This window comes from Tamandua tetradactyla, chromosome 3, assembly GCF_023851605.1.
Source record: "Tamandua tetradactyla isolate mTamTet1 chromosome 3, mTamTet1.pri, whole genome shotgun sequence".
Classification (NCBI taxonomy): Eukaryota; Metazoa; Chordata; class Mammalia; order Pilosa; family Myrmecophagidae; genus Tamandua; species Tamandua tetradactyla.
In genome coordinates this window covers 33,014,179-33,039,738 of record NC_135329.1, presented here as the reverse complement: position 1 = coordinate 33,039,738, position 25,560 = coordinate 33,014,179, and the positions used below count along the sequence as shown (strand labels likewise).

At 49.1% G+C, this 25,560-nt stretch overlaps 1 protein-coding gene and 1 long non-coding RNA gene across 10 annotated transcripts in view; one reads left to right on the top strand and one right to left on the bottom strand.

The window, feature by feature from the left end:
- The first annotated feature begins 593 nt into the window (after positions 1–593).
- Positions 594–25,560, top strand: part of FAM167A (family with sequence similarity 167 member A) — a 47,863-nt gene continuing 22,896 nt past the window's right edge. For 4 of the 9 annotated variants that reach the window (XR_013172456.1, XR_013172455.1, XM_077152970.1 and 1 more), the window contains exons 1-3: positions 594–981; positions 10,555–10,656; positions 21,782–22,651. Coding sequence is in view for 7 of the 9 variants with exons in the window: in XM_077152970.1 (XP_077009085.1) it covers positions 22,265–22,651 (387 nt within the window). In the remaining 2 variants the exon portion in view is untranslated. Of the gene's footprint in view, positions 982–1,317; positions 1,500–5,312; positions 5,399–10,554; positions 10,657–16,617; positions 16,757–18,857; positions 19,036–21,781; positions 22,652–25,560 lie in introns of those variants that run through there. The other 5 variants (XM_077152965.1, XM_077152964.1, XM_077152966.1 and 2 more) reach the window with 5 other exon arrangements.
- Positions 11,290–12,294, bottom strand: LOC143677224 (uncharacterized). The gene is made up of 3 exons (XR_013172457.1): positions 12,012–12,294; positions 11,541–11,727; positions 11,290–11,382 (listed from the first exon to the last, which is right to left on the bottom strand). It is a non-coding gene; the product is annotated as an uncharacterized LOC143677224 (long non-coding RNA).

Below are 25,560 nucleotides of genomic sequence, written 5' to 3'. Positions count from 1 at the left end.
GGAAGGGGAGGAAACCTTCGAAGATGGAGCAGAGACCCTGCCTGCTGTCATGTATGACTTTAGGGCCCCAAATGCAGGCTTTGGTGCTGGGACTGGATCCTAGGATATTTGTATCTCTAATGGTTAACGCGGCACATTGTATTATATGCTATGAGACACCATGTGGTTTAGTGGGGAAAACACGTGTTATGGGGTCAGGCGGACCTGGACTGATTCCCAGCTCTGCCACCGGTTTCTACTTAACCTCTCTGAGCTCGCTTTCTTCATTTGTAAGATGGAGATGTACATATTACCCCATTGAGTCTTTGCATATGTTAGGCACTCAGTAAATGGTAACCAATGTTGTAATAAATTCAAATCATTTTTGTGGGTAGAGTGTGGATACCTGAAAGGGAATTCTCCTGCCTCTCTCCATAAGGAAAACTGTTGATGGTGGCAAAGCCACGAAGTCAGGCTTGCGGAGGGGGTGGGGGGCTGCCTTGGTGTATGGCTTAATTTTAAAAAAAAAGAAAGAATATTTGGGTTTGGTTTCGTTTAGGGTTTGTCAAGTCAGCGCGGCTTGTTTGTACATCTGGCTGCTGCTTTGGCTCAAGTCCTTGCTGGGAACGTGGAACTAGAAGGGCGTTAGGACCCGGCTGCTGAGGTCTGCTGGGACCCTTCCGAGGGTCCTCAGTTCCTCGGTGAGAGGCTGGCGCCGCGCTTAGCGGCATGAATGAGAGGCTGGAGGAAACCAGCATTGAAAAGACTCGCGGGGAATAGCTCCACTGTCGCCAGGCAACCGACCTGACGCAACACACAAAAAAAGTCCCTTAAAAAAAAAAAATAGTGCTGACAATCCACAGGAGCATGAGAGAAAAGGAGGCAGAGACCGGCTCAGTGGCAGAAGCTGGGGCCAGAGGCTGAGGACCCGGGGTCCCCGCCTTGAGAAGCGGCAGCGGGAGATCTCTCCCCTGGAAGGAGCGTCCCCAGCGCCCTTGGGAGGTAGGTTCGCGGCGAGGGGCGGAGACGTCTTAAGGTGCGGGACACCGGGTGGGAACCGCGGTGGGGATGGCGCGGCTGTGGCAGGAGGGGAGGGAGGCGCGGGGTGCCTCGGGGCTCCAGGGCAGGGAGCGAGGGCCAGCAGCCCGGGCTTGGGGCTGGAGGGGAGCGCCCAGCGCCCCGGTGCAGCCCTGATCCCAAAGCGCCTTTGTGGGGATACACACCCACCTGCAGGAGAGCCGGGTTCCTGCCTCACCCAGCTCCGAGAGATGTTAGGGAGCTTCTCAGTTTCCTCAACGGGGCGTGGACTCCATTTCCCATCTTCCTGGTCTCTTCCAGGGCTAAGATTCGAAGTCGAGATTTAGGTCCAAGTTCTGAGAGGTGTGGAAGTCTCTCCAGGTTTCCTCCCAGACTGCCGTGACCTCCAATCACCCCCGTCTCTTCTGTCTACTTCAGATTCAGTGAGATGGAAGTTCCTACTCCCAAGGATGCGATCAGTAACTCAGGAAACATGACTCAGGGTACTTGGGCCAAGGGTGCTCTAAAGGGCTGAAGCCAATGTGATCAGAGAGGACTCCACAGACAAAAAGGCCCTAAGGGGGTGAGCAGGTCAGCTGTGATGCTTGGGCATCCAGGGGTCATGGGGAAATATCCCTTCCCCAGAGTGGAGCCACCAGAGGCAGGCGTTTCTTCAAAAAAGTCAGGTTGGATTTATTGCTTAAAAAAAAATCCTTTGCTGCTGGATTTGGGTTTTCTTCCTTGTGGTGCTTAGACAGAGGTTTGCTGTGTGTGGTTTCTCCTGGGATGGTCTGGAAGGCCACTTGGCTCTAGGTTGGTGGGGCATTGCCACACCCATAGGCAGGTTCTCCCAAATCAAGTTTGCCCAAAACTTCCTGGCACTCCTGGGTGAATCCCAGAAGATGAGAGCAGGTTCCCATCAACAAGACTGTTGCCAACACGTGGAAGGGGGACGTGGCTCTAAAGCAGCCTCCCGCCCCAGAGATGGTCCTCAGCCCTGGGAATTGGGAGTGGAGAGTGTGCTGGGCACAGTCCTGGGAAATCAAAGCGGGATGTGACACCTCTGGCTTGACCACAGGTCCCACCTTGGTCAGGATCAGAGCTTCTGCCCGTATTGTTTTTAGGGTCCCAGGAAAGCAGCCACAGCTGTACTTAGAGCAGACAAAGGTGGTGGCTCTTCTCTCCTGAGTGCATGTACTGATCACGCACCGTCTGAGACTCCTTTACATCCATTTGTCATTTTATCCTCAGAATAGCCCTTTGAAGGGCAATTATCCCATTTTGCCGACAGGCATCTGAGAGGTTAAGTAACTTGGTGAGCTCACACAGCTGATAAAGAGCAGAAGAATCACCCTCATGTACCTGACTCCTAAGGGTGTGAGCTAAGGAAAGCTGTTTTGGAAATCTGCGCTGGGGGATCTCAGCAGTTAGCTAGCCCAGCCCTACGTTTTGCATAGGAGGAATCTAAAGTCTAGAGAAGGAAGGAGAAACCAGGCAAATCTGCATGAAATGAGAACCACGTGAAGGGGCTCATACTGTGATCTGAGATGGTTTCACCTCAAGGAAACTTGTGGAGCCAGGAAAGCCTGTTCTTTTGTCAAGAGACTGACAAGCTTTGCCGTCGGCCCCAGCTGGTCTTGACCCTGGCCAGCTGCTTACAGCAGGGAGACCCACCAACTCCTCTTCCACTTGCTTCTTCTTTCTAGTTCTCCCCTCTTCCAATTACAAGCATGGATTTCCACTAAATTGCTGGTCCCCTTTTCAATATCTACCAGCTTGGCCTCCCGCCTGAGAGAGGGAGGGAGGGAGGGAAATAAATTAAGGTAATGGCTAAGTATTTGCTGAAAGATGTCCACAAAGCCCCAGGCCAATGAGAAAGAAAATGCTTATTGGGTTCCTTGCATATCTTGCTAGTGGAAAACTACGTTAGTTCCTACAGGAGCCTCTGGAGTTCCCAGCACCCCCTGGGAGATAGGCTCTTTGCTTTCCTGGGATGTTGAGCTGCTTGCAAATGTGGGAAATGAATGATAATCTGAGTGGATTGTGCCCTGGTTTACAGATTAGGAGTGTAGGAGTCTTCACATTCCATTATTTGAAAAGTTCTTCAGGATTAACCAGGATGACCCTTAAGATGCGTGTTTGGGCCTTTTGATTGGGGTGAGGAGGAAGGAAGGAAAGGCACTTTCTGAAGCAGACCTTGATGGGCTAAGGCTAAATAGCCGGGAGGGGGCATGTGGGAAACAGAAAGGTGAGACTATAGGTGGGAAATGGGATGAGGAGGAGGACCACAGAGAAGCTTTGCTAACTTTGCCATCAGCCTGTAGAGTTCGGGGGGCCACAGAGGTCCAAGTTGGCAGGGTGAGTTTGGAAGACTGCAGATCTCAGCTTTCCTCTGCCTACAGCAGTTGTCCTGTGCCAATGAAGCCCCTTGTCTGTGCACCCTGACTCCTGTGCCTACCACCACCCTGACTCCCCCCACTTCCCTCTTGAGAAGTGTTGCAAAGGGAGGAAAGAAAAGGAGAAAGACGATGAGCAAGAGGAGCAGTTAGAGGCTTGTGCTACCCCAGCCCCATCCCCTTTCTTCCCGAATGACACCACCCACCCACAGTAATTCTCATCCCTCAACATCTCATTAGAAAAAGCAATACAGAGACCAGTGGCCCTGGCTCTGTGTGGTTCAGCCGGTGAGCAAAGGCTCTTTTCTTTAGTGACAGGAGTCTCTCTAGCATGAGGGTCCCCTCACACCAGGGGTCCCTGGTCATGAGTTCTGCCGGGGCCCTGGCACTCAGCAGCCCCCACCACTCAGTCGTGGCTACGGAGGGTGTGGACTGCCCCTTCGCCATTAAAGCTCCCTTTACTAAGGCATTTCCAGGAAGCCCTAGGGCACTCTTCAGTGTACTACATGTAGCCCTCCTCCCTGACAGCCTTTGGAGAGCTCAGGAAGGGACAGGGTTCAAGCTTCTCCCTGGGACCCAGACGGAGCCTCCATTTCTCAAGAGCAGTCTCTCCAAGGTGGCCAGAAATTCCCCTCACCATTTCCTGACCCCTCTGTGGGAACTGGTAATGAGTCCCCCAAGATTTCTGCACAGGCCTTGTCTCTTCCGTCCTAGGAGGGAAAGCCCAGGGCAGTGGTAATTTTCTAGGTCAAAGGGCAGGGATGTAATGGGGCCCAGACAGTGAGGTCATGCCCATGGCTCAGCCCTGGGCCGCAGTTTCAGGGTTTAGTGGAGGCTGAGTAGCATTTCCTCATTCCAGGCAGCCAGCGGAGCTTCTGGGAGTGAGCTGGGGAACTTCAGCTCCAGCAGGTCAGCAGCTGGGGAGGTAAGGTGGGAAGGGTACTGGATGAGGAAGTTTCTGCAGGAAGCTCCTTCACCAGGAGGCCACCTCGAGGTCAGGCCCCCACTGTCCACCGTCAAGTGACATTGTTTCCCTGGTTCTGTGAGCATTTATACGTGTGGTCACGCAGGTGTGAGTCTCTGGTTTTGTTGTGTTGTGTTGTTGCTGAGTTGTTTGATGGCAGCACTGAAAACTTTGAGGATGAGGAAGACAAAGCAAATCTCAGACCAAATTCTGCCACACCTGTAGACGTTTTGTAAAGAAATATTTATTTGCAAAGACATCCAGAAGTGTTTTGGCAATCTGTTCTGGGGGCTTGGTGAGGTCCTGGCAATCTGCCTTCGTGTTCTGAGCACCCATCATCTCTCACTGAACTGTTTTAGCCTGCTCTTTAAGAGTTGAGTGTGTCTCAAAATTTGTTTGGTCAATCCACATATCTCAAATACCTCTGTTTTCACCAATGAGAATGCACTTCCAACACTTACTCTGCTAATTATCAAACGTCTGGTGTTGATCAAAGATAAAGACAGCCCTGGCTTTGTCGTGGCCTCCTGTGGACTGTGGGCTTTCGGGTACGAGGTTGCCACTAGGGCATGGGGATTCCTGATCTGAAACACACCTGGGTTAAGTGTTGTAGCTAGCCTAATTAAACCACACAGAGCATTTTACTGTCCCTGTAAAGAATTTCAAGATAAATAAGACACCCTACCAATGAAGCATAAGACAATGACCCTGCCCTCAAGTATATTAACAATTGTGCAGCCCAAAGTGATGAGCTAATAGTTAAGTGACATCTACTCATTGGGGAGCACACAGACACTCATGAGTTGATGTTAATATTTTGGTACCCATCTGGACCTCAGTGCCCTCTTTGGATAGGCTAAGAAGAGTGCCAGCTAAGAATGATCATGGGTGGCAAGTGACATTCAGAAGTGTAACTAAGAATTCACATATACCTTATCTCATTCCATCCTTCCAAGGCTAAGAAGAAGGTCCAATTATAACTCCCCAGTTCATGGATGAGACCTAGAGAGGTTAAGTCACAATTGCTCAAGGTCATAAAACTGTAAGTAGTGGGGCTGGACCATGAACCCAAGTCTCCTGACACTCAACTGTGCCTTCATTCCTTAAGCTCACTACTCCCTGCCCACATTTCTGATTCTTTTCCTTGATGAGGTACAAGCCGAAGCAAATTCAGCTACCCAGCTACTTTCAGCCTGCAGGTGGCAAGTGATGGAGCAGAGTCACATGCCCCATTTTCTGTTCTGCCTGCATGGCCCCCAAGCCCAATATCCCCTCCAAGCCCCAACATGGCATGGTGCCTTGCCTGCAGAGGTTGCTGCAAGTTGCCTCCTCTCCCTGCCACTGGGCATTCCCAGCCAGGTTGAGGCCACATTGGAACTTCACCTTGGCCTTGGGGTTGGCCTCTCCAAACACATGGAAGCTCTAAAGACCCTTCTAATCCCACCCCCCAGGGGTCAGCACAACCAGCGAGAGCATGTAGGGGATGAGAATTGCATAAGTGCTCTGGGCATGCCATGAAACCTCTTAGAAGGTCCTTGTGAAAGTCTGGGTTTTGGAACTTGCAAAGTGCGGTAAAATAAAAAGCAAATCATCAGAACAAATTCCCACTTGAGCTGGAGTTTGTTGATTTTGCTTATTTGAAGTCAGAGCCAATTATCCCATGACTTTGAATAGTCCTAAATCTTCTTCCTTTTGGGGACTGAGGCAAATGTCAGTTAGGAGACACTCTGGAGGGCTGAACCCGACCCTAGGGGAGGATGTACCACCTCCATGTCCTTCGGTGTGAAATATTACTCTGGCGTTTCAGTTCACTATATATTACCTGCTCTTATAGGCAGGATACGCACTCGAGCTGCACTCTGCTTTGATTTCTCTGAATGGTTTTGAAGCCCACTCTGCATTTACTTTCCAGTCCCTAATCCCTGCAGTGGCTTCTGGCCAGAAAGTCCTCTGGTCTCATGCAGCAGGCCGGGCCACAGGCTGCCCTAAACCCTGCACCACATCCCTGTCAAGTGCTTTTACAGAAGAGGACCACTCCAGACTTCTCTGCCTTTCCCATGGCTAATTCCCTAACAAACGGCTCCCCAGGAAGGCTGGCCATGGGCCACAGCCTCTGAAACCAGACTTTCAGATTCTCTGGACACCTTTCTTCCTGGTCTCAAGAGCAGCCCTTTCCCAGGGCCTAGCAGCCTTGGAGAGGAATGGGGCTGGCAGCTCCCCCCTTCCTGCAGCTGCTCTGCCTTTCTCCTCTTCTTTTAGAAAGGCAATAAATTAGATGGGCCAGGGCTTCTCCCCCCACCGACAAGGAAGCATAACTCCTTCTTGGTGTGCTTTTCTCTGCAACTTCTTTCACTGGGCAAAATAAAAGGCAAGGTTTCCATATCCACAGCCCTATTGCAGGGGCACTTCTCAATAATACCAGGGTTGTGTCTGCTCAGAGCGGCCGGGAAGAGAGCCCATCAATTATTCAGCACAAACCAAGCACTTTGGATTTGCAAAGGTCTTGAGGAGTATTTTTATAGATTCTTTCCTCATGCTGTGCATAGAGACAAGCATGTTTTCCCCATTTTCTAGACAATAGAAGCTCAACGGGAGCCAGAAGCTTTGGGTTCAAGCCCCAGCTGCACTGAGTGGCCTGAACCCGGGCACATCTTGAGGCTTCCCTACTTTGCAGTTTTCTTTCTTCTTGGGAATGCCTCTCTAGACCAGGCCAGAGCTTGTGAGAAATAATTTGGTAAACTGCAATGTGATTTAGAAATAATTAATTACTCTTTTTTTTATATTTTTATTTACAAATCTTCACACACATACAGTCTATACATGGTGTACAATCAGTGGCTCACAATTTCATCACATAGTTGTGTATTCATCACCATCATCATTTTTAGAACATTTGCATCACTCCAGAAAAAGAAATAACAAGAAAAAAGAAAAACATACATCTCACAAACCTTATGCCCCTCTCTCATTGACCACTAGTATTTCCATCTACCCAATTTATTTTACCCCTTATCCCCCCCTATTATTTATTTATTTTTATCCATATTTTTAAACTCATCTGTTCATATCCTGGATAAAAGGAGCATCAAACAGACAGGTTTTCACAATCGCACAGTCACTTTATCAAAGCTATATCATCTTCAAGAATCAAGGCTATTGGAACACAGCTCAACAGTTTCAGGTACTTCCCTCAAGCCACTACAATACACCATAAACTAAAAAGCGATATCTATATAATGCATAAGAATAACCTCCAGGATAACCTCTCGACTGTGTTTGAAGTGTCTCAGTTACTGAAACTTTGTTTTGTCTCATTTCTCTCTTCCCACTTCTGGTCAAGAAGGCTTTCTCAATTCCATGATGCCAGGTTCCAGTGAATCCAGAAGTTCTGTCCCACATTGCCAGGGAGATTTACACTCCTGGGAGTCATGTCTCACATAGCAGGGAGGTCAGTGAGTTCACCTGCCAAGTTGGGTTAGAGAGAGACTCCACATCTGAGCAACAAAAGAAGTTCTCTGAGGGTGACTCTTAGGCATAATTATAAGTAGGCTTAGCCTATCCTTTGCAGGAATAAGTTTCATAAGGGTGAACCCCAAGATCAAGGACTTGACCTATTGATTTGGTTATCCCCACTGCCTGCAAGAGTATCAGGAATTTTCCAAATGGAGAAATTTAATATTTCCTCCTTTCTCCCCAGTCCCAGACTTTGCAAATACTTTTTATTCACTGCCCAAATTACATTGGGATAAATTGGGGCGTCACACTAACCTCTACAAATCAACAAGATCTCACACCTGTTCAAGAGTCCATGTACTTATGGTGTTCCAAATAAACTGGCCATAGAAGTTAAATTAGGTAATACACTAGCCAAAATATAAATTTTGCACCAAATGGACATCTCTCCCATTAGTCTCACACAAAAGTTGAAGTTTTAAACTATGGACGATATCATCTTTTACCCTGTATTCTGATCTACTTAAGTCCCGTCCAGATCAACTTCATTCATATCTCTAGTTGACGTTGATTCCTTTTTCAACTTTTTCAACAGTTCCTGTATGGGGTAGTGCTAACTTCCATAGCTTCAGAGCTCTGACTCTGAGTCTCAGGTGTCACGTAAATACCTGAAGTTTCTGGGACGAACCAGGTTGTGTACAAACAGCTCAGTATCTCAGAATTTATACATAGCAGTTACAACTCCTGAATATATGTGACTGCTATAAGAGCTTACAGTCTAGGACCCTTTACAGTAGGCCCCAACCTGATAACCCATGCTCTCAACTTCAGTTCACCAAGTGTTTATAATATAGTTAATCCATATGAGTGAGGCATGGTAATACCTGTCTTTTTGTTTCTGACATTTCATTCAACATCCAGGCCTTAAGTGTCATGTGCCTAGTTGCAGGCTTCACATCTCGGTTCTTCTTGCAGCCACTCAGTGGTCCATTGTATGCATAAACCACAGTTCCCCCTTCCTTCCCTCAGTCATTGTACCCTTAGGCCACCTCCATCCGTTGTGAATCACGATGGCCAGAAACACCAGTGTTCAAATGTCCATGCCTATCCCCACACTCAGTTCCTCCAGGTATATACTGAGCAATGGGGTTGCAGGATTATATGGCACCCCCACCCCTAGCCTCCTGTAGAGCCACCACATTGCCCTCCAAGGGGCTGTACCTCTCAGCCACCAACAGTGAATGGGTACATCTCCTTCTCTGCATTTTTTCTAGCACTTGTTTCTGTTTTTTTCTTTTTCATTTTTAAAGGTTTATTTGCACATCCTACAATCCAACCTAAGTAAATAGACATGCCTTTGCCCATTATCTATATGAAGATGTTTCCATTTCTTCCAGGAAGAATCCATACCCCTCCCTCATGCCCCCACCCCCTACCTGTTGACATATAGTTTTAGCATAATGCCTTTTTTACATTCACAGGAAGCATGTTATAATGTTACTGTTCACTATAGATGCTAGTTTATATTAATCGTACTTTTTCCTTTATACCATCCATTTTGCAATGTTGACATTAATTTGTTCTCCCTCATGCAAAAAAATGCTTTTTTTTATTTGTGCATTTAATCACCATCATTATCCACTCTAGGCATTCCTAAGTTATACCATCTCTGTCTTTATCTTCTATCTTTCCTTCTGGTTTCATACATGTGCTCAGCCCCCCTCCCTCAATCATACTCATATCCAGCTTTATTCAATGTACTTATATTATTGTGCTATCATCAGATATTATTGTGCTATTCCTTTATAAATTTTTACAAGCAGTCCTGTTGCACAATCTGTATTCCTTCATCACCAAATGCCCAATCTTGACCCTCTTTCTATCTTCTGATAACCTGTGTCCTCAATTTCAACTCTCAAAGTTCACTCATTAATATTAGTTCATATCAGTGAGACCATACAGTATTTGTCCTTTTGTTTCTGGTTAATTTCACTCAGCATAATATCCTAAAGCTTCATCCACGTTGTTACATACTTCATGACTTTATTCTGTCTTACACTGTATAATGTTCCATAGTATGTTTATACTACAGCTTGTTTAGCCACTCATCCTTTGATGAACATTTGGGTTGTTTCCATATAAATAGTGGTGTGCAAATGTCCGTTTTTGTCCTTGTCTTTAGTTCCTCTGAACTTCTGAATATATACCTAGTATGGGATTGCTGGATCATATGGCAATTCTATTCTTAGCTTCCTGAGGAACCACCAACTCCTTCCAGAACGTAAAATGCTCTGTACCATTTTACATTCCCATCAACAGTGGACAAATGTGCTTCTTTCTCTAAATCCTCTCCAGTACTTGTTGTTTTTGGTTTTTTTTTTTTTTTTGAGAAAATCCATTCTAGTGGGTGTCAGATGATACCTCATTGTGGTTTTGATTTGCATTTCCCTAGTAGCCAGTGAAGTTGGGCACCTTTTCATGTGCCTTTTAGCTATCCAGTTCTTTCTCTGAGAAGTGTCTGTTCATGTCTTTGCCCATTTTTAAAATTGGGTTGTTTGTCTTTTTGTTGTTGAGTTAAAGAATCTCTTTATATATTCTGATACTAAACCCTTATCTGATATGTGGTTTCCAAATACTGTTTTCCATTGTGTAGGCTGCCTTTTGAGTTTCCTGATGAAGTTCTTTGATGCACAAAAGTGTTCAATTTCGAGGAGTAGAAATGATCAATTACTCTTATTGTTCCAGGTGCAGACATGGAGCCGTTGACTTAAGAGCTGAGGAACCACCATTACCACAGGAGACTCCAACCCCAGCTTCACCTGGGAGACATTCCCTGGGAGACTGCAGGTAAGTGGCTTCCTTCCCTCTCAGAGGAGCATTTCCATGATATGGTGATAATTCTACTTGCTGCCGCTTGTCTGAGACTTTGAGGATGTCAGGCTGTGGGAGGAACTTTAGAGGCCATCCCGTGTAAACCACTGGGCTGACAGAGGAAAAAACAGAAGACCTGGGAGGGGAAGTGAGTTGCCAAAGTCCTGTGGCTGGCTCCCAGGCCAGTACTCTTTCCCCTCCATGCTGGGTTGCATCTTCCAAAATGGTTCTCTCATTCCCATCTTCCAGCAAGGAGGCTGACTAAACAAGAGAGTCAATTGGAATGAGGGACGTCACCTGCCAGGGCTCCTGGCCTCCTTTCTGGAATCCATTACTGTGGGCCTCACACTAACTACCCCTTTCTCCATGCTGGCGGCCTGAGGCCAGGGACTGGCCTGGGAGCCAAACCTCCTCAGCCAGAGGGTCAAAGTTGCTCTGAAGACAAAGACAAAAGAAATGAGTTTCTGCATGTGGTTTGTCCAGGGTGGCAGCCATGAATGGTAGAACTTTCTTTAGCACCAGATCTCCTTCCTGTCAGGCACCACCCACACACGGTGGAGGAATCTAACCCAGGAGAGACACCCTCATACTGCAAGGTGTTCACTCTTACATGCTTGAGTCTCCTTCTCCTGCCATGCCCATGTCAATTTTACAGGAAAGCAAAGGACTGCCACCGGAAGATTTTGGTGTCATTATCTGCCCCTGGAATTCATAAGAATGCTGAGCTTTAAACCTTGAAACAATATCAAGCTCATGTTCCCGTTACTGTTCTGTATATGAGGTCATTGGGGAAAATGGAGAAAATGGTGGAGTCAGGAAGCCTTGGGCTGAAATGATGGTTCCCTGGTTCCCTTGCTTACCTGCTTACAGCCTCTAACCACTTGCAAATGTGGTTTGCTTGCCTGCAGAGTAGAGACAATAATAGCTATATCTCAAGATCATTCCAAGGATGAAACTAGACATTTGCACAGGGACTGGCACATAGTCAGCAGTCAGTAGTTGTTCTCTTTGCCTCTTCCTCGTAGTTATAAAGCTGTTCACTGATCCCTGTATCCAGATAGAGAGAAAATGAGCCATTTATTTATTTATTTTATACAGAACAAGTGCATTAAAGTTGAACTGTTAATATTAAGCAAGGAACTATCGGAAAGCTGGGAAAGGATAGGAGACAGATTCTGCCCTCTACGATCTCCTGGTCTAGCAGAGGTATATTACTCAGGCCTCTTTTGATTGCCAGGGGCAGAAGTCCAGCTTAACCTAACTTCATCAAAGGAGAAAATTTATTAGTGTGTATAATTGGGAGGGTTAGGCCTTCATTCCCGGGTCCAAACCTTCAAAAGTTGTTGTCAGATGCCTTGCTCTCCGCTTTAGTTCTTCTCTCAGGCTTATTCTGTCTCTCTTCATAACAGCCTACTTCATGAGGTTGGGGAAGACTCTGAAAATGTCAGGCTCACATCATCCCAGATGAGCAATCCCAGTTGATAAAACACCCTGTTTCTCCTAGTGTCTATATTTAAATCCCATGAAAATTATCTGATTGGCATGACCTTGTCATGTGCACAGCCACCTGCCCAATCATTATTTCCAATGGGAACACACATGCCTCAATGCAATTCACTATGCTCACACACACACACATGTGCACACACATGCACAACACCATTCACCTCCACCACACACACACACACACACACACACACGCACAGTCACACAATGGCCTCCAGTTTCCAGTGTTCACCACCTCAGGCATTCCCACCAGGGGCCCTGCCCAAGACTCGAATAAAGATGAGCCAGGAAAGAGGATCCTGGTAGGGCCAGACCAGCGGGTGTCCCCTCCCATTTTGTCACCATGGCAACCCCTGACAAGATGTGAAACGCTGTCCCTGCAGCTCTGGCCGCCAGCTCCCGGCTGGCTGGCTCCCGTCAGCAGCTCTGCGAAGCTTAAGGTCGGGTCTCCCGCGCTCTCAGCTCCATGCTCATTAGAGCCCTGGCACATCTTTGAGAGCCCAGAAGGTGACTTTACAGCCTCCCTCTGCCTTACTCAGTGAAGTCCAAAGGTCAGCCGGCTCCCAGCTCTAGGCTCTCTGTTTACAGTAGGCATCGGGGTTTTATGATTAATCCCAGACTGAAAAGCCTGAGTCACAGCTCTGCCTTCCCTCAGCTGACTGTGAACCTGCACCCCAGACCTATTTACCTCCCACCCACCGGGCAGAAAAAAAGAAAAACAGAAGAGGTCTCGGGCAGTGCAATGGTGGCTCCGTGGCAGAGTTCTCGCCTGCTGTGCTGGAGACCTGGGTTTGATTCCCGGAGCCTGCCCATACCCGGGAAGAAAAAAAAAAGAAGTATTAGCCTCTTGAGAAAATGAAAGAAAAAGATTCAGCTGTCAGCTGTGAGCTGTGGGCTGCAACGCCCTGAATTTTTAAAAACTTTATAAAGCACTTTAGAGCTGCCCAAGCCCTTTCCCCTGACTCTCTCATTTCATCCTCCCATGACTCTGCAAGGTGAATGCTGCCACAGACCTCACTTTCAGACGAGGAGCGTGAGGCACACAGCTGTCTCAGCTCCTGGTGGAGACGGACTTGGTCCTCAGAGGGCAGATGCTCTGCTTTTACCGCAGCCCATCGAGCTGGGTGTCGCCCTCTGTTTTCAGCGCTCCAGGTTCACTTCCATGGGCCTCCTTGCTTTAATTTTGACTGAAAGATAGGGCCTGTGAGGTCTGGAGGTGGGCCTGGCCCTGGCCAAAACTGGAAGTGGGGAAAGTCAGAATGGGCCCCTGCAGCCCCCTTTCCTCCCACTCGCCCCACCCTCCGATGAGGGTTGGCTGAGGCGTCAGAAGATGCTTCCCTCCCTCAGGAGCTGGAGGAATCACTCTCTAGGGAAGGGATTTTGTGCTTGGTGACACATGCACACACCAAAGAAGCCAAAGGCACCTCTACACATGCTAAAACTCTACCCGCAGTCCAGGGCCCACCCTGACGTCCAGCTGCAGAGCAGCATTTAACCCAAACGGCGGTGGATGAGCTAAGGCAGGGGATCAATGCTTCATATGTCCCCGCCAGACCTGCCTCGCTGAGACAGTGTGGTCCTGCAGGAAATCCAAGCCATGGGGTAGCCAGTTCTCATTCCAGAAATTTCCTGGAGGACTGAGCAGGCACCTGCAGGCAGAAAGTTTTCCACTTGGATGGGGCCAAGACGGATGGTGAACCAGCCCTGTCCAGATGGTATGTTCTAGAAGATAGTGCAGTCTTAAGAAATATGAGCTGGAGGCTCTGGGCTGTCACTGAAAAACTCTGTGGTCATGGGCCAGTCCCACGGCCTCCATAACTTTGGTTTGCTCAGCTGTGCAGGGAGCTAAAACGACCCACCCAGCCATTCCCACGGTATGGAAGGAGTCCAAAAACGAAGTCAAAGTGGGTGTAACCCACAGGGCAGCACAGAGGCAGGACTGAGCTGGCTCTCTCCAGAGGGCAGCGTGATTCCCAGGACATGCTCCTGACTTGTTCTGTTGGGGATAAACTGGGGAGAGGCATGTGAACCCTGAGCTCCCCTACTCTCTTCTGGCTCAGCTCTTCTCTGAGCCTCGGCTCAGCCTGGTTCTTCCCGGAGTGCTCTTCTCCAACTCCATGAGCAGCTGTGCCCGGCTTTGAGTCCTTGCTCTGCCACCTGCAAGCTGAGTGCCTCGGGGCCAGTTTCTTGTTTTCTCTGTATCTTGGTTTCTTCATCTTTATAACAAAGATAAAAATAGGACATCCCTCACAAGATTCTTAGGCAAATTATATGAGATAATATATTCTTACAGTGCTTGGAATCTGTTAAGTGGTGATATGTATTAGTGGCTTGGTAGCGTTCACAAGATGTGACTTAGTAGTAAAATTATTAGTAAGCAGGGCAGAATCAGGGTTACATTTTAGAAAGACAACTGGCCGCTTAGGGAAGGGTGTGAGACTAGAGGATCCGCAATTCCAGAGTGCTGGGTCCGAGCATCTGAATGGCCAAGCTCACGCCATGTGCTCACACCCTGGCAGCCACAGGATGGGCCAAGGAGGGGGGGCTTGTGTGTGACCCATCTGGCTGCTGAGAAGGAAAACATGCCTCAACTGCCTACTACCCCACACAGAATGGGGAGTTCCCTAGAAATAGGATGGGGGGGGTGAATTTGTTTTTTTTTTAAAAAAAGACAAATATCAGCAGATATCCACCATGTTCTTTTAGATTCTTTGCCCCGAACATGCTTATGTTAGCCAGTCACAAATATCAGGAACCCAGTTCAAGGCAGTTTACACAAAAACGGAGCATTTGTCAGCTGTATCATCAAGGTCAGGGGGGCGTGGCCTCAGACAGGGCCTCCGTGAGGGCCTCAAACCATCTGTCCGTTGGCTGCATTTGCCAGGCGGACCCTGCTGTGTGGTGAGTTACATGACCGCCAGCAGCCCCAGGACAACCCACCTTCACCGCCCCATGGAAAAGGCCAGGGTCTGGGCTGGCTCTGGGGAGGGTCCACCTTGCGTCCCGTGTCCACCCCTAGGGTGAGAGAGGGAACACCAGAACCATATGTGGGGGGCTGCCCCAGGAGAGAGCAATGTTCTTTCCAGAAGAAGGAGGAGGAGATGCCGGACAAAACCCCGCTGATGTCTGCACGATGCTGGATACTGAGGACATCCTAGAGGTTTATCTGTGCTGCAGAATTGCCCTCCCAGGTGGCTCCAGTTCCCGGGACCTCGGAGGTGACGCTGTGTGGGGCTGCTCCGTCCTTCTCTCACCTCGGACCCAGGACCGTCAGAGCCTCAGTCTGGGTACTCCGAGGTCAGGGCAGGTAGGAGAGGGTGGAATCTCATAAGGACAGGGGTGGACCAGGTGTCCCCTGCTGTCCATTCCAGGAAGGCCAGGACCCCCTCCACTGCTTCTCTGAGCCCATCCAGACTGGCTGGGGTTTAAGCAAGGACAGGCCACAGAGAGTGGGAGAATCTTGTCACTGTGCTCATTCGTTCCACCGATGCATAAAGAGAGCAGCATGGCACTAAGTGCTGGAGCTTCCAAAATAAATGACCACAGTTTATGCCCTCACAAAGTTCAGAGTCTAGTAGAGGAGGCCATCAAGAAAATCCCTGATTTAGGCACTATTACTTAAGAGGGGCAGTAAGTTATGTGGTTAAGAGCCAAACTGGAGCCAGATTGGAGGGGTTCAAATCCCAGCATCAGCACTTCTGAGCTCTGTGGCCTCGGACAAGTTACCGAACTTGCCTCAGTTTACTCACATGTAAAATGAAAATGACGGTGATATTTGCTTCATGGGGTTGTTTTGAAGATTGAATAAGTTGGTACATGTAACTTGGAAGACAATGCCTGGCCATATGCTCTGACTGAGTATTAGCTAATATTGTTAGAATGACTTCATTGTTTTTCCTGTGTGTTCTCATTGTACCCTGGGCACACACAGCCCAGCCCCAGCGAAGCAACGAAAACTTCCTAGAGGAGATAATGGCAGAACTGAGGCACAGAGGGAGGGGAAGGATGTCCCAGGCCGAGAAAACAGCTTGCACAAAGTCACAGGGGCACAGGAGGGCTTGGTATTCAGTGGGACAGGAGTGCTGGGTAAGGTTTTAGAAAGATTGCTGTTTGTATTATGGAGGAGCAATGAAATGGTTATAGTGAAAAATCTCAGATGGAAAGGAGCAAGAAAGAGTCTGCAGAACCAACTACCAAAGAGAGGGCAGCACTTTGATATTTTTAGAACAAAGGGAGATGGGACCTTACAGAGAAATGAGTACTACCCAGCTCACACCACTGTCACCCAAGAGGCAGGAGAGAGAATGAATCGAGGAACAGTCCCTGCGTCCTTCCCTGCCCCTGGGATCCCCCGCCTAGGAAGGGGGTTTGGAGGTTTGCCGAGTGAGCAGATTAGGTCATCGTGAGGCGAGGTGTTGGCTGGGTGACTGAGCTGCACCCACCCTTCATCCTCCTGGAGCCTGAAGACTTAGCTCACGCCTGGCTGCGTCGCCTTCATGGCAGCCTCCGGGGACCAGGAGCGAGCCAGAGAGTGCATGTTTGAACACCAGGCATTTGCTGCTGCAAAAAGGTAGACCCCCACCCCTACTCTACCCCCACCCCCAAGACTTGCCCTCACTGTTCTGGGAATTTCACATAGCCCAAAGGCAGCTGGGCCCAGTGGAATTGCAGGGTCTGACTTTTTTTTTCCAGATGCCCCAAGTCCCAGGTCTGGCAGTGTGCCTCATCTTTCCTCCTCGGGCTGTCTTTGCAAAGCCAAAACGGAGAGAATGCTGTGCTCAACCAGCAGCAGGAAGGATTTGGTTAGATGTAAAGAAAGCCCATTTGCCAAGGGACTTTGAGGGCTCTTCCTTTCAGGACCTGGGTCCCAGGAGTCCCTAGCTTGCCAAGAGGAAGGGGGGCCCCCTCCTGCGCCTCCTGCCCAGGAAACTACCCAGCGCTGGCTCCTCATCCCCCTGCACCCTTTCTTTCTCCTCCCTGCCAGCTCAGTGCCCTTTCCCCTGTGCCATCCCTGGAGTGACCCATGCCGTGACTTTGCAACTTAGCTCCCATGCCCAGCTAGAGGGGAGAGAAGCAACCCCATGGGACCAGCCCTATGGCTCTGGACATGGGAGCATGCAGAGATCAGTGCTCCCTGGGGCACCATCTGATTACCAGGAACGTGATCCTGTTTTAGCAAATCCTCATCATCTGGGTGTGCTGGGGCTGCAGGAGGCTGTGGAGGACTCAGTCCCTGCTGCCTGCGTGCAACCAGGTGTTCTGAAATGGTGAACATCTCAACTCACACTTTCTCCATACCCCATGCGTACTTTGATAACAGTCCTTAGGTGAGAACAGCTCCTTACAGTTTGCAGAAAGCTTCCACACGCAAGGTTTCACTTGATCCTCACATCGCTCTTTGGAGGCAGGTAGAGCCTGTGAGTGCCATTGCACAGATTAGGAAACTGAGGCCTGGAGGAGTGGACCCGAGGGCGTCCGACTTGTCGGTGGCCGAGCTGGGACCAGGACAGAGCCCCACCCTCACCCCACCCCCGCACAGCCTGGAGGTCTTGCCCTCTGGGTAACTCACTATTAAACCCCGGGTCACCCCTGGCCCCGAGCTGTGTCTTGGCGTCTTAAATATGTGAGCAACAAGGAAAAGGGGGGTGGGTATAGAGAGCTTTTTTTTTTAAAGAAAGCTGGACTATTTTATCTCTCCTCTGGCAGGCCTGCTATACATGACATGATGAAGAAGCGATTTTTAGATTTTAAATGTGGGGCAAGATCGTCTCATTTGGCTTCCTTGGGAGGATTTTAAGGTACCAAGATTGGATCAGAATACCCAGCAGGCCAGGAACCAACAGGATCACTGCTCTGGGGAATGGAAATGTGAATCTGGCGAAGCAACTGTGATGTCACTAAGGGGCATCCAGTCTTAATTGTAATATTTTTAAAAATGTCATTAGGGTTTACCATAGACCAGGCACTATGCTGAGAGCTCTCTATTACCTTATTCAATCCTTATTAATGGCCTGTGAAGTTGATGTGAGCATCCCTGGGACCAACCTCCTGGGTGTGGGGCCCGAGCATTGGCACAGGGCCCTAGGCTAGATTTAATGCTCTGCTCTCACCATCTTGAAATTCTTAGTATTATTATTTTTTTTGTAGCGAGGGGCCCTACATTTTCATTTTGCCCTGGTCCCTATAAATTCTGTAGCTGCTTCTGATTATCCCCACTCCTCTTATGAGGAAGCAGCGGCAAAGTGATTATTCAGTGACTGTCTTGGTTTCCCGGGGCTGCCGTAACAAAGTCCGGCTCAAAGCAACACAGATTTGTTGTCTCCCATTCTGGAGGCTGGAAGTCTGAAATCAAGGGGTCAGAAGGGCTGGGCTCTCTCTGAAGTCTATAGGAAAGAATCTGGCTTCCAGTGGTGGCTGCCAATCCTGGATGTTCCTTGGGTTGTGGCATATCTCAGTCCCTGCCTCCGTTGTCACATCGCACTCTCCCCCATCTGGGTCTCTTCTCCCCTTCTTAGAAGGACACCAGTCAAATCAGATTAAGGGCCCATCCCACTTCAATGTGACCTCATCTTAACTTGCCCAATCCCATCCGTACCAACCCTATTTCCAAATAGGCCACATTCAGAAGTGCTGGGAATTAGGACTTTCACTATTATCTTTTTGTGGGGGACAAAATTCAACCCATGAAAGTGACATACCCAACATCCCAGATTGGGAGATGGCAGACCAGGGTTTAGGCATCTGGGTGTCTGACCCCAAGACCTGGCCTGCTCTGCAGTAGAAAAAGTCCAACCTGGCGTCATGCTGCTCTGTGCCCCCATCCGCTCTGGCCCCTGCCTCTGATCACGGGTGAGTCACTTCCTTTCTCCCAGCTTTGATTCCCTCATTTGTGAAATTCGGCAGTCCTGCCTACTTGCCAGGCTGCTGGGAGGTTCCAGCAAGACACTGCACACAAATGCTGGGTACACGCCATAAAGCTCCCTGGATCAAAGGATCATAATTAGCTGGATCACAGTTTGCTGGAGCCCCTGATAATGCCTGAAAATAGTCCGGACAGTGTCTTTGCAGGCCTTTTCTGAATTGGCTTAGAAACCACTAATTAAAATAAATTCCCTCTACCCGACCCAGCTACAAGAAATCAAAGAGTCATGATTGATTCCCACCCGAAATGGGAAATACTTGCCAAAGAAGTTCTGACTCCAGCCACAGAACTCTCACCCTCTGCAGGGAGGGTGTGTATTTGGTGTAGCGATAGAGAACTCAAGTTCCCATTCATGTCATGTACACACAGAGCTGTTGTAGCAAGGCATTGCTCATTGGCTTATCTGAACTTGGATCTTCTCCAAAAAGCTTCACTGGAAATAATCGGAGCTCCCCTGTGGGTGGGAAAGAAGTCTTCTGGAGTAAAGAGCCACCCCCAAGCACACTCAAAACTGCAGAGGCAGACAGTGTCTGGGAGGGGGTCCGCCAAAGTGGCAAATCTATACATTTGGAGAAACTCTGAAGCCTGTGTGATCGTGAGACCGAACCAAAAAATCCCCATGTGACTACCCCACATTGGCAGAGCATGCGAAGTTCACAGAGAGTAGGTACAAAGCTTGGTTCTGCCAGTCCCAAAGAGCCTTGGAGGTTGGCAGTATCATCCCCGTTTTACAGACAAGGAAACTGAGGCTTAGGGAGCCTGTCAGGACCTACGCCCGGGTCATCGTATCCCCGGGGTTCCCATCTTTGGCTGCACCTTAGAAGCACCAGGCGTGCTTTTAAAATATGCCAAGAACCTCTGCGGACAGAGCCTGGGCACCAATATGTTTTTAAACATTCCTCAGGGGACTCACGCGTGCAGCCTGAATTGAGATCTGCTGCGCTGGACCCCTCTGTTTCTCTGCTATCTGTTGGGATGGAATATTTCTTCTCACTCTCCATGGATACCCCCAAAGAAGGAGGCATTTTTATGGCATGGGAAGGGCACCGAGAGAGCCTCTGGTCCTCAGGTTCTAGGCCAGCGTTATCAAAATTTCCCAGAATGGTTTCATCAGGTACAAGTGGGAAAAGATTTCTTGCGTGAAGGCCCAGCCTTGTTTTAGCCCCCAGTTCTTTACCACTTCCTATCCCAGTCCCCCATCTGCCCAGTTCCATTACCCCCAAACGAGCAATCACAACTATGAGTTTCTTTTTAATTCTTGCAATTTTTTAGGCATGTACAGGTCAATATAAAGATCTCTTCTTTTCCCCTCCTTTGACATCAAAGGGTGGAGCACCCTCCAGGCTCTTGAGCATCTTGTTTTTTTCATTTAAACTTTATATTGGACATCATTCCATGTCTGTTTTTTTTTTTTTTTTACATCTGTACAGGTTTTTAAAAATCATTCTGGAAGTCAAGAATTTCTATCTTCAGTCTAAATCCAGTGTACCCTACTATACTTTAAACCCACTTTCTCTTTTTGGTCTTCTGTGGACCCAGAGATGCCAGGGAGAGAGCACATGGGGCTAGGAGGCTGGAAGTCTAATTCTAACTTTGCATTAATTTTTTCTAACCTCCCTGCTAACATTACAGGGTAAGAATCTCAGTTTATTCCCCCTCACCAAAGGTGGGGAGGTTGAGTCACATCACAGAGCAGCAGCCCTCGCCAACAAGGTGTGGTTATGTGGGAATTTTAGGTAACTGAAAACCATCTTTCTCATGGTGAGTCACAAGTTTCATTCGGTTTAAAGAACCTGAGTGCCATCACCTTCTCTTCAGCGGCTCAAGATTTATTTGCTTCCTCCTCTGAAGAGAAGAGGTGCAGTGTTGCACCTCAGAGACTCAGAGACTGTGTCCACAGAGTAAGGCCTGCCTCTAGCGCTGGTGACTGAGGGTAGGGGTGTGGCTGGGGTTGTGATGGCTGGAGGTGAGTCTGGCAGTCTGCGGGGTCTGCTGAGTGGCTGCCCAGCTCCCCGGCCCTGCAGACTCCTGGCGGTTCCTCACAGAAGAGAGATGATGGGTGCCTTCAGACTCAGCGACCCGGGGCTGGTGTCCCCTGCCACTGCCTGGGAGCTCTTGAGCAATTCACTTACCCTCTCAGAGACTTCATTTCCTCATGTGTAAAATGGGGATGGAGGGTGGTGTGATGGTGGCTCAGCAGACAGAATTCTCACCTGCCATGCCAGAGACCCGGGTTCATTTCCTGGTGCCTGCCCATGTAAAAAAAAAAATATGTATATAAAATAAAATAAAAAATGGGAATGGAAACAGCTACCTGCAGGCTTATTGTGAGGATTCAATGGCACATTAGAGCTGAAATTATTTTATAAATGGTAAAATACTGTTCAAATATCGACTTTTTACTAACCTGGGAATTCTCTGCATCGACTTAAAACTTTGAGACTGTCCAACTTAGAAGCACCAGACACACTTTGAAAATATGCCAAGAATCTCCTTGAACGAGGAATTAGATGCCCTGGGTCTGCCACTGTCAATGAACCTCCCCAAGCCTCAGTTTCCCCGCCTGTGGAATGGACAGGCCAACCTCGGAGGGGTCAGGGAGCTTCTGTGGGACAACAGTCCTGATGTACGGGTGAGGGATTAGTGCTGACGCCATTCTCATCCTTCCCCCAGGGCCAGGGACTTCACGGCGCCTCCGCATCGGCCTGCAGCCCCGGACGGCCCGCCCTTCTCCGTGCAGCGGGAGCACTGGTGCCTGCTTCTCGGGCCAGTCTCTGATCTGCCCACACCTCCAGGTTTGAGAGATCTTCTTGGCAAAGGCTCCCCCCAAAAGATTCCTGCTAACGCTTGTCTATTCCTGTCCCTTGGCAAAGCATCGAACCCACGGGACTCCAGGAAGAATCTTAAACCCCGAACCTCATCAGCTGCTCCCGGTAGAGCACCACGAGAGCGCTTCTGTGGCTCGCTCCAGGTCCCCTCTGGTATGGCAGCTGCCCAGCCCTCCCAGACCTGCCCATCATTCTAGCCACGCCCTCGGGAGCCGTGGCCCCAGCTGGATGAGGCCACTCCACAGCAGGACACAACCTTTCCACCAGCCAAGATTGCCAGGCTGCCCCCCACCGCCTACCGCGCCTGGCTGCCTGGGTAGACGGTAGAATGTCTGTGCCCCAGATCCAAATAGAAGAAGTGGCAGGTGGGGAAGAGGAGCCAGCGGGAGCAGCCCTGCCTCCCGATGACCACCTGCGGACCCTGAAGGCGCTCACTGAGAAACTGAGGCTCGAGACCCGCAGGCCCTCTTACCTGGAGTGGCAGGCCAGGCTGGAGGAGCAGACGTGGACCTTCCCAAGGCCGGCTGCAGAGCAGGAGGCCAGCCCGCAGCAGAGGGAGAGCCAGGAGGGAGAGTCCTCACTCCCCAGGAGAGAGCCCAAGCAGCATCCACCACCCAACGGGAGTGCCGGCCAGGGCGAGGGGCCCCTCTCCACCAGCAGGCTGGAAGGCTTTGAAAGTATCGGAGAAGCTATAACCTGGCTCAGGAAGGAACTGGTGAGTGGCTGCTCTTCCAAGAGTTTCTGGAAATAAGAAGATGCTCTTCTCTTTCTCTCTCTTTCTCCCTCTCCCATCTCTACCCCCTCCCAGTTACATATCTGTAATCTTCATATTAAATGAAGGGTAGACTGTATTACTATACGCTTACGTGAGGTCCATGTGCCAATCAGCCTTTAATCCCAGATACTAATCGAGGCATGTGTTACCCATGAGAACAGGAACCCACGTTCTGAAGGTGTCCCCATCCTTCTGCCCAATCCCTTAGGGATCCCATACTCTTATTCCTGGACCACTGAATAGGCTCCTGGAGTTCCATTTCCCCCTCCCTCCTCTCTGAAAACTTCTCATCCTGCCCTCAGTCCAGGGCTGCCTGAGGGTTTCCTGTGATTATTCATTCAGCAGTTTAGTGGTCCATCTCCCTGCACTAGGTCCTGGGCTGGGTAGAAGCGCTGCAGGGGCTGTACCCTGGGGGTGGGGCTCCACCCCTCAAGGAGGCTGTGGTCCACGGGGGGAACTACATGCTGCCAAGGCTCAGCATGGAAAGTGATCTTATAAATTGCATACAAGGGGCTGCACAGGAGAAGGCACCATGGATATTGCCTGGGCTTTGGGTTAGGAGGTGGCATTTCAGCTGCACTTCAGAGGCTGAGTAAGAGTCTGCCCAAAAGTCAGGGCTGGGAAGGACATTCCAGGTAGAACGAGTGTGAGCAGGGGAATAAGTGTGAGCAAAGGGCATACTGTGCTTGGGAGCTAGGACAAACAGTCCAGTTTTTTTCTGCCACGACAGCGTCCCATCAGCACACTGAGTCTCAGCCTGAGAATGGGGGTGGCTGTACAGACTCTAGGCCCACCCTCCTCCCCCCCACACGCACACAAATGCACCCAGGGGAGAATTACTGCTCCAGGGCATGACACTAATGCTGTCCATCCTCTCAACCCCCTGCTCTGCCCCATCACCTGAGGCCCAGGTGACATCTGTGGATTTAGGTCACTCTGGCCAGAGGCAAGCCCAGCAACTCGGGGCCAACTGCCTTACTAAGCCAGTAGTCACTCTTAGGTAACAGGGTAGGCAGATGCTTGCTTGGCTTGATTTAGAGAATCCTGAAAAATAAAGTCCCTTTGGAGACTGGAAGTCTTCATAAGCTTCCCTCTATTAGAGGGAAATCATTGAGGTTCCCGGGACAGAACCCTCAGTGTTCTAGTTTGCTAGCTGCCGGAATGCAATATATCAGGAATGGAATATTCATGAGGGTTTCTCTCTCAAGTGAGAAGGTACATGGCAAACACAGTCAGAGCTTCTCTCTCATCAGGAAGGGCACATGGTGAACATGGCGTCATCTGCTAGCTTTCTCTCCTAGCTTCCGGTTTCGTGAAGCTCCCCGGGAGGCGCTTTCCTTCTTTATCTCCAAAGGTTGCTGGCTGGTTCTCTCTGCTTCTCATGGCTATGTCATTCTTCTCTGCTCTTTCTGAATCTCTAGCTTTCTCCAAAATATTTCCTCTTTTATAGGATTTCAGTAAACAAATCAAGACCCACCCAAATAGGTGGGGACATGCCTCAACCTAACCCAGCTTAACAACCAGTCTTGATTAAATCACATCTCCAGGGGGGTGATCTAATTATAGTCTCAAACATACAGTACTGAATAGGGATTTAGAAGAAATGGCTGCTATTTCAAAAATGGGATTAGGATTAAAACATGGCTTTTTTAGGGTTCACACATCCCTTCAAACCAGCACATTCAGGGACTCAGGTATCTGATTAATTGGAAAATTTTTGTGGTTTTAATTCTTGATGTTGAAAGTGCTTCTCATAACACACTACTCCATTATGTCAGTCTTTAGAAAGTAGAGTGGATGCATGCTGTTGAGTTTTATAGAAGAAGGGGTGCGTATGGATTCTGCACACATCTCTAGGGAGCTCCATCCCCACTGGGTATTCAGCAGGTGGTATAAGAGGTGAGGAGAGATGGACATGCAGTGTCCCCAGGACAGACCCCAAAATTCCTGATGCTAAACTGTTTTGATTTGCTTTCAATTTGTTGACTTCAGATTCGTTTGAGGTTTTATTGCTTCTGAGAGAAGGAGAGTTTACTCTCTAAATAAATTAGAATTCCTCATGGATCCACCTTTGGGATAGGGGTTACAGAAGGAATTCTCCTCTATGGGTAAACCAGTAGGGCATTCTCTAGAGCTTGCCCTCCTCATCTTCTGGACTGAAAAGATTGCCTCACAACTCTGACTCCACATTAGAACCATCTGGAGAGCTTTTCTAACTACCAAATCTCAGCCCACACCCCAAACCAATCAAATCAGAATCTGGGGGGAGGGGTGTGGTGAGTCCAGGCATCACAGTTTCTAAAGTTCCCCAGGTGATTCCAATGTGCAACCAGGGTTAAGAACCACTGCTTTCGATCTATAGATCATGCGCCTCTGTTTCGCGAAGCTGTTACATGGCTCGCAGCGCCGTGTGGCCCAGAGTGTGCAGGCTGAAAGGAGGAGAGTGTGCCTGAGTAAGGAGCAGCCATGGATAACATATAGAGTAATACCCCAGAGGCAGACAGCAGAGCATTTATGGTCAAGATGAATATGGCTGCCAAAGGCGGTATCTTAAAGAGGTACAGAGGATATTAGCTTTATTAATAATGCTTTGTATTTACTACCACTCCTTGGCATTTCTCTGGTGATGAGAGAGTGTTTCCCTGGTTGGGTAATAATAGTGAGATTTGTTTCTAATTGAGTGCTCACCTTGTGCCAGTTACTTCACATGCATGAATTACTTCCTCTAATCATGACACCTTCCGGTTGCCCCCATTTTACAAAAGGGGAAACAGACTCAGAGGGGTGCAGCAATAAATGATAGACCAGGTCCATCTGATTGCACAGCCCATGCTCTTCTTGGACACTAC